This window comes from Aythya fuligula, chromosome 15 (genome assembly GCF_009819795.1).
Source record: "Aythya fuligula isolate bAytFul2 chromosome 15, bAytFul2.pri, whole genome shotgun sequence".
Lineage (NCBI taxonomy): Eukaryota > Metazoa > Chordata > Aves > Anseriformes > Anatidae > Aythya > Aythya fuligula.
This window is the reverse complement of record NC_045573.1, coordinates 6,096,825-6,112,555: the sequence shown is the minus strand read 5'-3', so window position 1 is coordinate 6,112,555 and position 15,731 is coordinate 6,096,825. Positions and strand designations below refer to the sequence as shown.

Below are 15,731 nucleotides of genomic sequence, written 5' to 3'. Positions count from 1 at the left end.
TCTAAAAGCTCTTTGTCATTTCTCTAGAACTGGATGCTCATTTTAAATCAATTACACTGTGTCTTTGAAGTTTTCATGAAAAGAAAAGCTATAACTGTTCCTTTACTGAGCAGCATTTTGGTTGACTAATAACTTAATAATGTGTAGCTCAATATAACGAGAAGGCCACCAGAAATTCTTACAATGTACAGTAAATACAAGTCACTAGAAAACATTACATTGAATAAAGAAGTCGTGGAGTCTCCACCCTTTGGGGATATTCAAAACCTGATACATCCTGGGCAACCTGTTCTACCTGACTCAGCTTGAGCAGGGATTTAGACTACATGATCTCCAGAGGTCCGTTCCAGCCTCAATTATTCTGTGTTTCTGTGAAATTGTTTTCTTAGTCTAATCAATCGTTAAAAATCCAATCTAATTAGACTGGAAATAGACTACATAGCCATCTTAGCAGAGCCCTCTTGAGATTTCATTCAACACCCTATTCTCAAAAAAACAGGATTTCAAAGCACTGCAAAGCAACCGATTCTTCCAATACAACCTGAAGTCTTGCTTCAGCAACCTCTTGCTGTGTCAGGAGGTACACGATTGAAGTGTATGGTGTTTTTTTTCCATCTTGCTATATCAGCTATTATGTGTACTAGATTTTATTTGGATTCGTTGCATAATGCTATTATGATCATATTAATTACATAACTTTTAAGCAAGGACGAGTTTTCTTGAGCAAAATGGTTATCTCAAACTTTCAGACTTTAGATAAGCAGACTTACTAGCCCTGCCCATCGTGTGACGAACATACATGCTTCTGACTTTTGTCCTTACAAGCTAGAAGACCTATTGCAGAGGATCCTTGGATTCTCAGTGAAACGAAATTTTTGGTAAGTGTATGCATTTGGCTAACTGAATGTAGACTCTTCTAAATGTTTGTTGACCGCCTTAAATAGAATCAATTGATTAGATGTGAAGAGAGCACTGTAAATTAATGCACCTAGACTGTGACAAGAAGGCTACATCTTGAGAGAGCAGTTTGAGGAGAGACTGGAGGTTAAGTTTGTTTCCCCATCCATCCTCCTCTCACCCATGTGGGTCCTTGTAAGCAATCTGCACATTTCTTCAGAAATACTTTAGGCAAATTGTAGGCAGCCTGTCTGCAGGTGTCCAGCAGTGCACTGTGTCATCTCATCACATGGTAAAGATGCACTAATGCACCTTGTCTGCTTGCACATGTGGTGTGCTCCCCAGAGTACCAACCTCTAGCTATAACCTCTGGCTATAACTGGATCTTGCTTCTACATCTGCTGTTTGAAGAGGCAGACAAATGTAGTTAGGAGGGAAGCTCTGAGGTAATCATGAAAAGACTGTTGAAGTGTACCTATAACTTGAACAGAGCAGACAAAATTGATGCAGAATATTGTGTGTGTGATGACTGCTCTGAATAGATTGTGAAGTCCCCTACTCTTAACTGTGGGTCTTATCATCTGTAATAGCTATAGAGCTATTAGAGTGAACTATGTCTTTTAACTGAAAAGCTTTCAGACACCGGAGCATGCAGATTAGAGTTCTGATTGGTTATTGCGTAGGTTTTACCTTGCTTATGAGAAGTCACTTGTGCAAGCAGAATACACACATTACAGCAGTGCTGCAGACACCAAGTAACCTCTTGGCCTGTGGAAATCAACTGCTGGCTTGAGAAGAGCAAAGCCTCTTTCATTTGTGGAATCTGTGTTAGGATCACTGCGTGGGAAAGTGAGCAACTGCTGGCTTTCCCACAGATGACAGGATCAGAGCTGGTCCAGTTAGATACATTGTGGACTGAGCCTCAACTCCACCCTTCTAGCAAAGCTCTATCCACATTTTGAAAAGAGAGGGAAAAATATAAAGCAAAATGTCTTCATTATTAGGCAGCTGAAGGATCAACAAAAATTACAGCTAACAGGCTTGTGTCCACTTACTGAGATCAGTCCCCCAGGGAAGCTCAAGAAGGGCAGTAACTGAGTTGAAGCAGCAGATGAGAGGAGAACGGCTGCTCTGTCAGCCTGCCTTGTGTAATCGGCTTTTCTTGTTAATGTCTGAAATCCCCTGTAAGTCAAGACGATGGCAGGATCTAGTGGCAAAATTGAAGTGCTTTGCAGTCCCCTTTTTACTGATAATTGAACTACACTGCATGGAGCACCCATTTCCTTCGGCTGACACCAGTGATGGTGTGAAGAAGGGGCCCTCATCAGTTTAACCAAAATGTCTGGTGAGAAACTTTTTCTTTAATTGTCAAGAGAGAAATCAGACTTTCAGATACTTTAGGCAATTTTCATACTAATGCATATACATGATCATCCCCTCATCCATGGACATAAAGGTCACCACACATCCTCACACAGGAGTGTTTCTACAGAGTCCCCCTTGCCCAGTACATCCCTGCCACACATTGCCACAAGACCCTGGAGCCAGGGGCCATCCCCATGCTGCTGCTGAGCTCCCTGTGCCCTTAGCTTTTCCCACATGCACAGCAGTGTGCCATGCCCAGTTTTGCCACTCAGAAACTCCTTGCTGCACTGGTCACTGTCATGTTCAGCTCACACTTTTAATTGCTGTGAGTACCTCTAACTTTGTGGTTGATAGCAAGGGCAAGAATACAGCAGAACAGGTTTTCTAGGTGTGAATGCAGGAATGCTCTGGGAATCACAGTCGAACTGGAAAGGAAGAAAGCAAGCATGTGCGAAGAGAGGGGAACTAGACGTGGCCCTTGGATTGTTTGGCCATGCATTGTAGTTTCCCTATACCTGGTGTCAGTTAACAAAGCTTTTTTTTTTTTTTCTTTTTTTCTTTTTTCTTTTTCTAAATACATAACTGCTTTCTAGAGCATCAAAACTGGAATACTTCTAATACGATCTATTTTTATTCCTATTGACCATTTTTCTACAGAATTCGGTTTAGCAGATAAAATTGAGCCTGCTTTATGTTTTAGAGCTCATTGTTGGTTGCTGAAAATTTTTGAAATAGTTTTTATTTGCTACAGAGTAGGTGTTGTTTTTTGTTTTTTGCTTTTTTTTTTTTTTCTGAACTGTGGAAAAATTAACTATGTGCCAGCTTATTTTAACAAAATTGGACTATTGGACCAAGTTTCACTTAAATTCTAGAAGCGAAAGGCTCTATTGCTCCTCATAGCCAGGGAGCAGAGGCAGAGCTGAATCTAAGCCATCCTTCTCAAGTCTATTGGCCTGGTTGAGGGAAAAACAGCTGCCCAAGACAAGATGCAGCAGCCTGGGGAGCTGGAGCAGTGCCCAGGGAGTGATATGTGCTTTGTTCTGCTAGAGCAGAGTGCACCCTGCCCTGGCAGGGCTCCAGTGGAACGGGTGGAGAAGATCCTGAGAAGACCTGGCCTTGTACCGCCAAAGACTTTGAGAGATTTAAGCTCAGTGATTTTTGTTCTGTCTTGTGCATTTTCTGCTCTAAAGACACAAAAATGGTTGCAAAGTACAGAAAGAGAAGGTGTAGTCAGCAGAGGGAGGTATCTCACCTTTCTGCAAACTATTGAGCCATCTACTGAGAGGTTGTGACTGGCTGAGTGTCTTACCAAATTATGTGCTAGATTTCAGGTGTTGGGATCAGCTCAACTTTGGCTACAGCATGTTAAAATTTTCACATAACTGAAGCATAGATCTTTTAAAATAAACAATCATTGCCTAAAGTCAGTGCTACATTGATGTTAGCTGATGACTTATTTGAATGTCCTGATGTTACTTTTCATTCTTCTAACTTCTCACCAATTTTGCATCCAAACAAGTACAAAGAGCCTCTTTATTTAATAGTAACATATTTATGACCCAGTGTTTCCTAGCAGGCTGAGTCATTTCTCTTGAACATGAGTAAATAAATGTTTTTGGGCTGGTTACACATTAAGTTACCCATACCCTGTTCTTCCACTTGAGCAGTTGCTGACTGCAGTATATCACAGCACCAAGCCCATTGTAGGGCTGGGGGGACCAAAGATTTAGAAAAAGTAACTGAGCCACAGATTTCACATTGACTGTATTTGCATAGGCTCCCTAAATATTTGAGCGGAAGGGCTTGTTTCAAGCCTCGACTTCTTTGCTGAAAACAGGTCCGTGACCTGTTTTTTTTGTTTTAGCACAGTAGTCCAGTGGTTACTGGGGGCTGATGCTCTTTTGTGCGGAGAACAGGCTCAAAAGCACTTCAGACTGCCAGAGCTTTGGGCGGGGTGTGCTGTGCGAAGGCCTGGAAATCCCACCAGAGAGCGGCAAGGGAAAGGAAGACCAACCCCGAGCTGCTCGGCTGCCCGGTTAGCGGGTATTCTCCACTCGCAGCTGCCCAAGGCCTCACGTTGCTGAGGGGGACGCCGAGGCCTGGGGCCGCCCGGCGGGCAGAGCCCGGGGCAGGAGCAGCGGCAGAGCCACCTCAGGGGCCGCGGCGAGTGAGGGACGGCGGCGGGCCGGAGCCGTTGTCCCGGTCCAAGGGCGGGCCCCTGCCGGCGGCACAGCGCGGGCGGGGCGGGCGGGGGCTCCCGGCGGCCTCGGTAAAGCGGGCGGGGCGAGGCCAATCTCTGCCGCCGCCGCGGGCTCTGCCTTTCCTTCGCTCCACCGGCACCAGGTAACGACCGGCCCCTGCCCGCGCCCCTTCGGCCGCTCCTCAGCCGCCTACCGTGGGCCTTTCGGCCGGCAGGCGGAGCCTCCCCGCGGGAAGGGGCCTTGGGCGGGCGGGTGTCTCCCCTTCCCCTCACGGCTCTGGCCGCCTTTCCTGGGAGCAGGCGGGCTGGCGAGGAGCTCTCCCCGCCGGCGGCCGCGCTTTCCTTCCCCTCGCCCGCTGACAGGCGGTGGCAGCAACCGCCTCGGCCCGCCCTGGGCAGCCGCCCTCTGGGGAGCCCTCGGCTCGCCCTGTCGCCGCTCGCTCCCTTCCCATCGTTTTCTCCCTGGGCTCTGAGGGTGCCTGCCCCGGCCCAGCCGCTGTGGTCCCCCGGAGGCAGGTGATAGGGCGCGGGGAGGCGCAGGAAGGCGCCAGGAAGGGAGGCTGCACTCGCTGGGTCGGGTGTTGGCCTCGTCTTGGCGCCCAAAGCTGTTTGAATCAGCACTGCTGGAGTGGGAGCAGGAAATCTGCCGTAGCTAGCTGCTGCTTGGGTTCCTCTTGGCCTGGCTCTTGGTGTGTTGCTTTTTTTTTTAGAGGTAACTATAACCAAGATCTTCACACACTGATTTTTGGGAGAGTCACTATGTGTGCTGTAGCACTTGGTGTTATACAGTCACTTGGCTTTAGTGCGGAGCTGACAGGCTATAATCAAAGCTTTAGTCCTGCCCAGGCTGTGCCCCCTCGGGCTGGTACCTCAGGCTGGCTCCTGTCTGTGTGCTGCTCCTGTAGGGAGCGCATTGTTAAAAGGTATCAGCCCTGTCTGTGGCTTTATTACAGAATAACATCACATAGGTCAGTATTGGGTTCACTTCGAGATTGTAGAGGTGTGTTTGGCACGTGATAGCCAGGTTTGGTTACTGCCCCGTAATGATGGGGGGCTGGTGGAACATGGAACTGTTTAGATGCAGCGCCTGGTTTGTGGTGGTCTCACAAAGTTTTATGTTGGCTGAAAAGAAAGCGTTTGATTTGCCCTACTTCGTCTCCACTTATTAAAAACAAATCTACAAGTCTATCATCTGTTACAGAAAAGGACAATCTTAGATAGCAAACTCCAGGATCAGTGTTTCTGCAGTGCTTGCAATCCCTGTATCTCACTCTCTCTGTTTTTCTGATTATCATTTCACAAAACTGAACTGAAAATCTCACTTTGGCAAACTTTAAAAAATAAACAAATCTTAGTGCTTTGGAGTTGGCTGTTAGGGGTTCATGCTTCTGTTGAATTTACAAGCCAATGACTAATTTCGTTGCTCATCTGAAGGGCTTTATTCATATTGATTTTAATAACAGGAAAGTGAGCCGTGGGGCTTGTACGTTGTAAGTGATCATTTTATTGCTGAGTTTTGTCATCAAGGCTTCTTCTACTGTGATACGTCACCTACTATGGCTGCGCTGTTCCACTGACTTGCGGTTTGGTGAGTGCAAGTTGAAGATTTTTTGGGGTATGCAGGTAAAGAGTTGGGAGCCGGACACCGAGTGGGATGCTGGGTTGTATTTTTGCTATTAGACAGTTAATATTGAAGCTATTTTATTAGGTAAGCAGGGAGTGCGAGATGCTGACCACGCCGCGCTTTTCGCTGTCTGTCAGCGCGCTTCCCCTCAGCGCACGAGCACACCGCGCAACTCCGCGCTTCCGAAGAGCGCATCCCTCCTGCCCTGCTGCTCGCAGCAGCTCAGGGGTTAAGAGCGGCGAGGGCTGGCCCCAGCGGCCTCGTCCAGTGGCTTCCAAGCGCGGCTCTGAGTGGCACGGGAGGCTCGGAGCGGCCGCCCCCGACCGCCGCGGCCTGCGGGCTTTGTGGGCCCGGGCGGCCATTTTGCGACGGCGCCCGGCGCCCGCTGCCCTCAGCGCTCGGCGGGGCCGGCCCGCGGGATCCCGGCACCCGGGCGGCAGAGCCCGGCTCTCCTCCGGGCTGGTACCGGGCCCTTCTCGGGTCTCTGCACCGCCTCCATTCGCTGGGGGCAGCGGCCGGGAGAGCTGCGTGAGCGAGCGAGCGAGCTCGGGCTTCTGGAGCGGCTCTTGGAACCCGATGGAGGCAGGTCCGCGGCGGGGAGCCGAGCCGCTTCGCTAGCGGCGTCCGGCCTCGCCTTTCGGCTCTTTGTAACCGGCTGGGGGATAACGTGGAGGTCCCTGCTTTATAAAATCGCCCGGTGCCTGTCTGTGAGACAGCGCGGAGGTTCCCTCCTTTGTAAAGTGACTCAGTGCCTTGCCATGCAGCGCTCCGGGTGCTGCGTGTGTGTAAACAATGAGCAGCCGTGTTTATTGCCTCGCTGTTGCTGCATGTGTGGCTGGCTTATATCAGCCTTCCCTTCAAAAGCCATTTAAAGGGGGCTTACTGTGAATATTCGTTTTTACCGCTTTGTGGAAAACCTCTTCGTTACTAGCGTTTCAGCTTGACAGCTGTGTTTGGGGATCTCTCTGATGGCACTCAACGGTAACGTGTAGTTTAAAACGTGAATTTGATTACTGTCTTGTTCGTTTTGCTTCTGTTTTAAGAGTGCTGATCTTTTAAGAATGTGTATTTTTAATAAAATGTTGATTTAGCATGGAGCTCTTTGCTCTTCAGCCTGTTTAAACTTGTAGTTATTTGGATATATGGAAACATACTTCATGGGGTATAATTACTTTGCCTTTTAGACAAAGAAGAAATTTCTTTGGTTATTCTGAATACTACTATAAAATTTGAAATTACAAGTAAAAATAGGTTGCTCTCAGGAACTGCTAAGGTTACATACTAGATTTCCATTGCTGTTAACAATTTTTGCCCAAAAGTCGGAGTAGTTTTTGTGGTCATAGTTGCTTAAATGAGTTATTTGCTTTAAAAGATAGGGGTAGAATAGGTTCTACTTGTAGTACTGCTGACATCTTTCTAAGGCTTTAAATACATCATTTATTACTAACCTTATAATCTATAGTATAAGCTATACTTTGCAAACTTTCTCATTCCTGATTTGTGACATAACTCTGTCAGTTTGCTGTAGACAGCTGATTTATTTTACTGATAAGTACTTGTGATCCCCCCCCCAAAAAGCTAAAGTATTGCACAAGTCCTGGCTTGCTTCCTTTGTGTCCTCTGTCACAGGGTGGTCCAGCAATTACAAAAGTTTTCTGGGCCTTGGGAAATTTGGTTTCGGTTTTCTTCTGTTTAGCAGACTTCCTGGTGGGTGTTACTGCTCTGCCAGGGTCCCACTTGTGAAATGCCCATCTACTGCTTCCTTTGTTGCAAGGGGCGTTCGTTAGAAAGTGCCTAGAAAGTATTTTTGTCTCTGTAGCCCAAAAAAAGAGTAAGTGGAGGCTATCCTTTCCCTGGTACATATTTGTAGCGTATAATACAACATATATCTGGTGCTGCCTTCCTCTTGTGACACTTCTATGCTCCAAGGCCCCTGTCAAAGCATCCTATCAACAACAATAAAACCAAGGAAGCTTCCAGCAGTGCTGTTAGGGTTTTATTGAGGCAGTTTGATTCTGAAAGTGATGATCAAGCGTATAGTTCTGTTAGGTAAACAGGCTTCCAAGCTGGTGTCGCTCGGACACTTCATAGTCAGCTCCTCTGGAGACAGCCAGGGAGCTTTGTTCAAAGCTCAGTTCTGCACTGATCAGAGGAATCCCAGGGCTTCCTTGTGTTCTGCCCAGCTCAGAACTTGTTTTCTCCTGCACTTCTATTCTGCTGATTTACTCGAACACTGATTCAGTTGGATAGCAAGAGAGAGAGATGATGCTTGAGATGACTTTTTGTCTGCTTCCCCTAAAAGCAGATAATCCAGCTGTCTCTGTAGGAGAGAAGCTGGTTTGTAGTGGTATGACAGGGCTATCTAGGCGCTGCTTCTGTTTCAGATTAAACGTGTGCTTCTCTTCAGTTGTGTTTAAGTTGTCTTAACATATCTAACTGCTTAAAAAAAATAGTAATAAAAATGTTTTATGGTCTTTCTAAAGGAAAAAAAAAATGGTGTGGTTAAAATCTAGGCCTACTAATGCTTGCACCAAACTGGTACTCAAAACCTGCATTAATCTTGGTCCAGACAGATCTATGGTAGCCAAGTCAGAAGGCTGGTGAGCCCCTGAAAATGATGAAACTAGAAATAAGTACTGAGACTACCTCTCAGGTTCCCTGCCAGGTCTTGTAGTTTTGAAATTCCAAACTATTCTGTTAGCGTGCCTTTTTTCTGCTCCAGTTGTATATGGAAGTTTCATAAACAGGAGGAATTACTGGGATGGGTGAACGCTGGAGTGCTGTCAAACAAGAGCGAACAAATTAGAGGGAGTTATTGTCTTCCACCCACCACACCTGGTCTGCTCTGTAGTTTAAAGTTCTGCTGTAATAAGTATGTAGAATATTTCAGAATAAAATGGGCTGATTATTTGTTTTGAGGAGGGGGCGTGGGGGGTTGTCCTAAAGAAGTGATTACCTAAAATTGGACTATTGAACTAGTAGCAAGGTTTTAAAAAAAATAATAATAAATAAATCCAGCTTCGTAATAGATTTTAGGTGCCTATTTTTGAAAGTTTTGGTTATACCTATTAAAATTTAAGTTCTGCTTAGGTCAGTTAAGGCAGTTTTGTTACTTCAAAAAATTGAGTAAATGGTTTTCCCTTTGATTCTGAATTAATTTTAGAGTATCAGACCAACAGTGAGTCAAACAAAGTCCCCAAGTTTTCTAAGTGCAGTTTCTAGCTGTGGGATGTTTAGATGGTGAACTCCTTGTCCCTACTGGAGATCTTGGTGCTATGAAAGCCAACTATTAATAGACCTAGGCATTAATGCATGCAAGGCTTTTTAGTTAGCAATGCCATTGTCAAGTACTCATTTTACATAGCTAAATGGTATGTTTCAAACTTTATAAAATAAAATGATGGCAATTCTAGCATTTGATTTCTTCAGAAATCAACTAAAGAGAACTGGTGGGGAAGGAGAAAAGAACAGGGGAAAAAAAGTTGAGCCAAGCCAGCATGTTATTTTCTGGTCTGCCTTCGCTTTGCCTACGTGAGTAGCAGATGGGAATGCTAGTAGCTATGGAAAGCTAGGCTATGCGAGCAAGTTCCCTACGTGGGGAAAATATTGCTGGATGTCAGGAGCATGACATCAGTTGTTGAATTGCCAGTGTTTCATCCTAAGTCCAGTCTTCAATGTCAACATCCCTCAACTCAAAATTCACTGTGTTTCCACTTTCATTATTGGGGGGCTCGTTGCTGTCTGGTCTCAGTTTCCTGAGCTCTGTTTGTTGAAGTATGGCAGTGGTTGCTGTTCATTCCAGCAGTATGTGCTGCTTATTCTAGCACAGAATTAGACTGCTTTGCTAATGCTTCTGCACTACTGAGCCAAACTTCCTCTAAGCAAGAACAAACGTGATGCACAAGCCAGTGAAAGCATTATGGCTCTGGGACAAGTGAAGCAAATTTAGAGAAAGATGACTTAATGGAAATGCCTTTTTTTCCTAATCTTCAGGAGCTAGTGCGTAAGGAGCAGAAGCCAGAGATATTATTTCTCATTAACACTACAAATTCATGGGAGGTGCTAGCATTGAGAAAGCTACAGTGTTTAGGCCTGTAACTTTCAATGTAAAAACAAGAGAGAAACACTTGCCAGTAGCAGTGGAAGTACCCTCCTACCCTATTGACATAGAATTGTAGGATGGGTTGGGTTGGAAGGGACCTTAAAGATCACCTACTTCCAACGCCCTGCCATGGGCAGGGACACGTCCCACCAGACCAGGCTGCTCAAAGCCCCATCCAGCCTGCTACTAGGATTTGGGGGCTGCAGGTGGAGTGGCAAAGAGCAGTTTTAGTGTTACATGCAGAGATTTCCTTTTGAACTGGCATTAGTTGTACCTGTGACTCTGTTTTTTGTCCTTATTTCTTATGTGTAGGCTGCTATACAACTGAAAACTCGGTTCGGCATAGTAAACAACCCCAAAATGAGAGATTTGTTGATGTTTTGATTACAGTGTAGCTAAGGATATTTTCATTTTACTTTAGGCATGTCAATACAGTTGTGTGGAATATCTCTTACTGCTGCTGAAACAGGAGCCATAGATAATCTGAAAATAGCCAGGATTCCACATTACTAACCATGTGATTCCAGAATAGCCTGGTCCCTACTTGTTAACTATCAGTAACCTACTATCAAAGACTATTTTCTAGAAAAGCAAAACAGCTTTCTTGTAACTAATTGAGTAGAGACAGGATTAAGCTTTTCTGCAGATATTTTAAAAGTTCAAGTTTACATAGCACTACAAATAGTCACACAAGTTTCTTGATACATCTCTTTTTTTTTCCTTCCTAAAACTGCAATATCTTTTTGAAGACCCTGTGAGAAGTTTTTGTAAGTTTTTGGGTTTGTTTTTGTTCAGTGTGTGTGTTTTCTTTAAGTGGCTGGCACTCTGGAAAATTCTAGCCACGTGAGTCATTCTGCACTTGGCTGTTCAGTTAGGGCGTGTTAGTATTTCTATGACACAAGTTCACAAGTTAACTGAAAATAAATACAATAATAAATACAATTTAATGTGAAACACAGGGAACCTTGCTGCTTACTGGATCATGTTCAAAGGTTACAGAATAAAATGATTTGAATATATGTAAAAACTTTCTGACGTTTCATGCACTAACAAAGTGTAGTACACGAAACAGCACGTGCTTTGCTCAATGGGCTTTTGGAGCAAAACTCATTATGAAGAGACCTCTGAAAGCAAGGCAACATGTTGAAATCTATATTGTTTAGCTTTTGGGGCTGGCAGCATCACTCAGTTCATATGGAAGTGGTGTAGTTCAGTGCTGATAAAGGCTTGGCTCACGCTACAGTAATGTGCCAGAGAACTCGGAAATTGCCAAAAATAGAGTATCATTAAAAAAAAAAAAACAAAACACCCAACTGCAGTCAGAAGTACACTGAGCTTCATGCAGTAATGATAAGGGCTATCTAGCACTAGCAGCAATACTGCTGAAATACTGAGAGCTCCATATTTTTGGTAACAGCTTTTATTATTTCAATACTTCATAACACAGGCTGAACAATGCAAGGGCTCTTACGTTGACTATACATAGTTTTAAGTCATTGCATTGCTTTATTTTCACCTTTTACAGTATGATTTGAAACAGTCAACATGGATTTTTCACGACTTCACATGTATACTCCTCCCCAATGTGTGCCAGAGAACACTGGCTATACATATGCACTCAGGTGAGAACTCTTTTCTTCTTGTAGAGGAACTGTCTGTGCTCTGACTGTTGTTAATTCTGGAGAGTATAGCTTTCACGGTAAGTAGACAGCCTCTCTAAAGAAGCATGTTTTAACTCGTCTGTTTTGAAAATAACTGGTGTCCTAAATGGAGGAAAGGATACATGCTGAACTGATGGGACAGTGGCTGTGATATGACTCAGTGTTTATTAGTTACTATGAATAAACTAGTCTCCACCTAGTTACGATTTCTGTTCTCTCTCTAAAAGTCACCAAATTCTTAGATGTTTCTATTGCAAGTTCTGTGTGTTTGCTTTTGTGACTTAGCATTATTTTCCACTCTAAAATACTGATTAGTATGTCCTGATTGCTGCTAGTGTGGAATTTGTGTGGAAGTTGCGCATTGGTCACTCTTTATAATCAAAATTGCTTGTTGTGCAAATACAAAAAGCTGTGTTCTAATGAACTTGTTTTTTGCCTGTGTTTTTATTAATTTGACCATTAGACACTTCAGTTTTCAGAAAACAACTCTGTAGTGTGTCTACTATTTTCAGTGTTACGCTACTCAAAATAGATGCAATACCCATTTGAGTTTTTTGAATGTTAATAGAGGAGATAGTCTGCTAATTAAATCCATCTAGTTTTTCCTGTTGAATTAGTAAAGGCATTTTGAAGCAAGTATGCATGAATGGGTCTGAGTTACTGGTTTGGCTATTTTAGGATTAAAAAAAAAAATCATTAAGATTCTTTTTCTATTCTGTGCTTGTAAATCACTATTATGTATTTAACATGTGTTAATCTAGTATTTAGCTTTCAGGATACTTGGCTTCTTGCCATTAAACCAGGAATTGACAAAATTGTAGAATTTAATACTTTTAGAATTTAATTGTTTTTGTATACTCTAAAACCGTGTAGCTGGGGGAGTGTCGTTTTCTTAACTATAGACTGTCAGAAGCTCTTGCAAAATGGAATGTGTTTATGTTGTACCAATTAAAACAAATTGCAGCTCTTCCTGGAGCTCTAGAAAACGATTGGTTAAATGTTGATTAAATACAAGTGGACGTGCTGGACAACAGAAGCTGACTTTGATTCCTTAGGTTGTTTAGATGATGATTTGATGTCTGTGTGAGCATATCTTTCTTAAACTGAGCTGTGCAATTGTCATCTAATTGGATTTCTTTTCCTGTGTTGTTACATTTGCCTGAAACAATACTACTATGTTCAACGCTACAATCTTCTCCACAGCAACTAATCTTTCTTGCAGAGGAGAGAATAAGAAGATCCTAGTACTAACTTCAGTTATCAAGATTTATTTTTTTTTATTTACATTGTAATACTCTTTTTGAAAAGTACTAGAAACGTAAACTTCAATGGCATGCTTGTTCTAACCCCATGTTAATTTCAGTCTGAGCTAGGTTTGTCTCCTTGCTTACTATTTTGTCAGCTATGAGTTGGTTTCTCACTGAAGCAGACAAGAATACCATACAAGCAAGATTAGCCTGCCAGGAAGGGAGGATGCAGAATGATAAGTCCTATTGTGAATTTGGAGTATAGTTCATTTTAACTTTAGTAGCTTTTGTGTGGAAAGTATGTAGAAAGTGTTTGACTTCCTATGTAAACAAAGACTGTTACATTGCAAAGCTGGTAAATTGTGAAGAATTCTTCATAGAAGGGGAGGGTTACACTTCTCAAAGCTTTTTGGAATCCTGTTTTTCTGTGTTAAAACAGAGCTTGCTAAGCTGAAATTTTAAAATGGCCTTAATGAAGGCAGGTATAGTTAAACTAGGTCAACATTTTCTCATTGTAACTCTTCCTTGGATAGGAAGAAAGGATTAGACAGCACTCTAAAATTTCCTCTTGAAAAAATTATACGAAGCCCAAAATCCTAAAATAATGGGGGAAAACTGCTTGGTGCAGTGCCTGCTTTCAGGGTGTTAAGAGTAAACTGCAGTCTGCATGCTGAATCTGCAGAAAGCCATGTATTACTCGTGTAATTTTTTCAGTGTTGTGCCAATTAATATTGGAATAACCTGAAGAAAGGGTGAGTTAGGGGAGTTGCTCATCGGAAGTGTTTTCATGCTGAAATTCATTCCCTCCATCCCTGCCTGTGTTTGCTTTGCTTACATCTTGATAAGTCTTGTTCTGCCTTTGACAATTCCATCTTTACAAAATCTGTTTGTGGGCTTCTTTAAAGAAAACTGCTTGTGTGTATAGCACTGGAAAAAAGTTTAATGAATCCAGATGCCATAAAGCTATTAATACATGTAGAGTTGGTTATAAACTATTAATAGAATTTCTATTAATACTTACAGGGATTACTGTGTATTCATAGCTGTTTGTAGTGCTTGTACTTTGTGCTTGTACTCTTTCAGCCGAGATCAGAAAAACATTAAACTGATACAGCTAAATAACCTTTTATCCTCCTCAAAATGCGAGTCAAACTTGTGAATCGCACTCACTTGTCAACATGTAATTTACGCCCCCTCTTCAGGCTGATCTCTCCTCTTGAGATCTTTTGAAACAACATCTTTTGAGATGTTTTTGTCAATTCAGGTACCTCTAACGCTTTTTCTTCCAAGCCTGAATTAAAATGATAAAATTTCAGTTTAATTTTTGTCCCAAAGCATTAAATCAGGATTCATCTTTCAGTGAAGTAATTAGGTAAATGACTATTTGTATGTGTTCTGGGACTAATCAAAGGGTAGCGCCCTTGGTCAGTTGCTGTAAGTGATGCCTTGGAGGTGTTCAGGGCCAGGTTGGACAGCACCCTGACCTAGCAGGTGGCATCCCTGCCATGGCACGGGGTGGAGCTGGGTGGTCTTTAAAGCTGCTTCAAACCCAGGCCATTCTGTGGGTGTGTGATGCCCTGGTCAGAAGGCATGTAAATGCTTGTATGCTGTTCGTATGCCTGTGTCCGTGTTTTATGATGTCTCTTTACACCTAAGAGAAATGTAGCTGTAGCACTTTTCTACTGTGCTCTTAACTAATCAAGAGCATTAATGCCTGCTTTGTGCTGAGGAATGCTCACAAAATACACAATGCTGTCCTCTAGACAAAGGTACATGTGTGCTAAAATTGGCAGATGTCATTCTCATTCCGCTTGTAAAGGTACAACTTGAGAATAATCCCTCTGAATTCTAGGGCATTCTTACTCTGCAGATCTCGTGTGAAGGAGGTATGAAGGTAATAGCTAAGAAGCTGGAAATAGATGTAAGATTGGATAAGTCAGCAGGTCTGCCCGCAGCCGGGGGAGCTGCTTGTCAGGGGAAGGAACCCATCTGCACTGTCTCCTAGGTAACCTAGCAGTGTAGGCTAACTGCATCCTGCCTTTAGTGTTTTTTGGCTAGCCGTGCATACTAGGTAGAAATACCATCCATGTACAGGTTCACTTCTGTCTCCTGAAAGGAAGGACTGGTTTTTGTTTGCTGTAATGCCTCTTTTGTGGAAGGAAAAGATCTTTTTCTCAAAACGTGGGGAGTGAAATGGCAAGTTAGATCTGTAGACACCGTCCTGCCTTTGGAGACTTTATTTCAGTATGAAAAGAATCATTTTCCTGTGTAAGCAAGATAAGCTCTTTTTTGTTTAGAATAAAAGGTACAGTGACTTCTTTTTTTTTTTTAGGTAGTAGAGCCCACCTCCAGGCTGTGTATTGAACCCAAATTGATATAAATGCTCATTGACATCCCTAATAGCAGCAAGTGTTTGCAAACAGAAACAAATTGAGGCTGCTTACAGCTGTCGGCTTGTCCTGTGTACTTTGTGTTCTTGTGAATTGAGTGTCTGTAAGAAATGTTGGGCAAAGATGAGGCAAAGCAAATGATAGTGGCAAGTGTAAATAGCAAAACTGAGTTCTGAAACAACTGTTTAGGGAGGGACTCAACAGTTAACTATTGAGGCTGGTCACTTCAGGATGAACAACAGGAA

General features: G+C 43.3%; 1 protein-coding gene across 8 annotated transcripts in view; it reads left to right on the top strand.

Annotated features, from left to right (window-relative positions):
- The first annotated feature begins 4,546 nt into the window (after nt 1-4,546).
- Nucleotides 4,547-15,731, top strand: part of SUN1 (Sad1 and UNC84 domain containing 1) — a 29,050-nt gene continuing 17,865 nt past the window's right edge. For 4 of the 8 annotated variants that reach the window (XM_032197399.1, XM_032197400.1, XM_032197398.1 and 1 more), the window contains exons 1-2: nt 4,547-4,605; nt 11,714-11,810. In XM_032197399.1, coding sequence (XP_032053290.1) covers nt 11,734-11,810 — 77 coding nt within the window. In that variant the 5' untranslated portion in view covers nt 4,547-4,605; nt 11,714-11,733. Of the gene's footprint in view, nt 4,606-5,925; nt 6,051-6,573; nt 6,669-6,916; nt 7,068-11,713; nt 11,811-15,731 lie in introns of those variants that run through there. The other 4 variants (XM_032197395.1, XM_032197394.1, XM_032197397.1 and 1 more) reach the window with 4 other exon arrangements.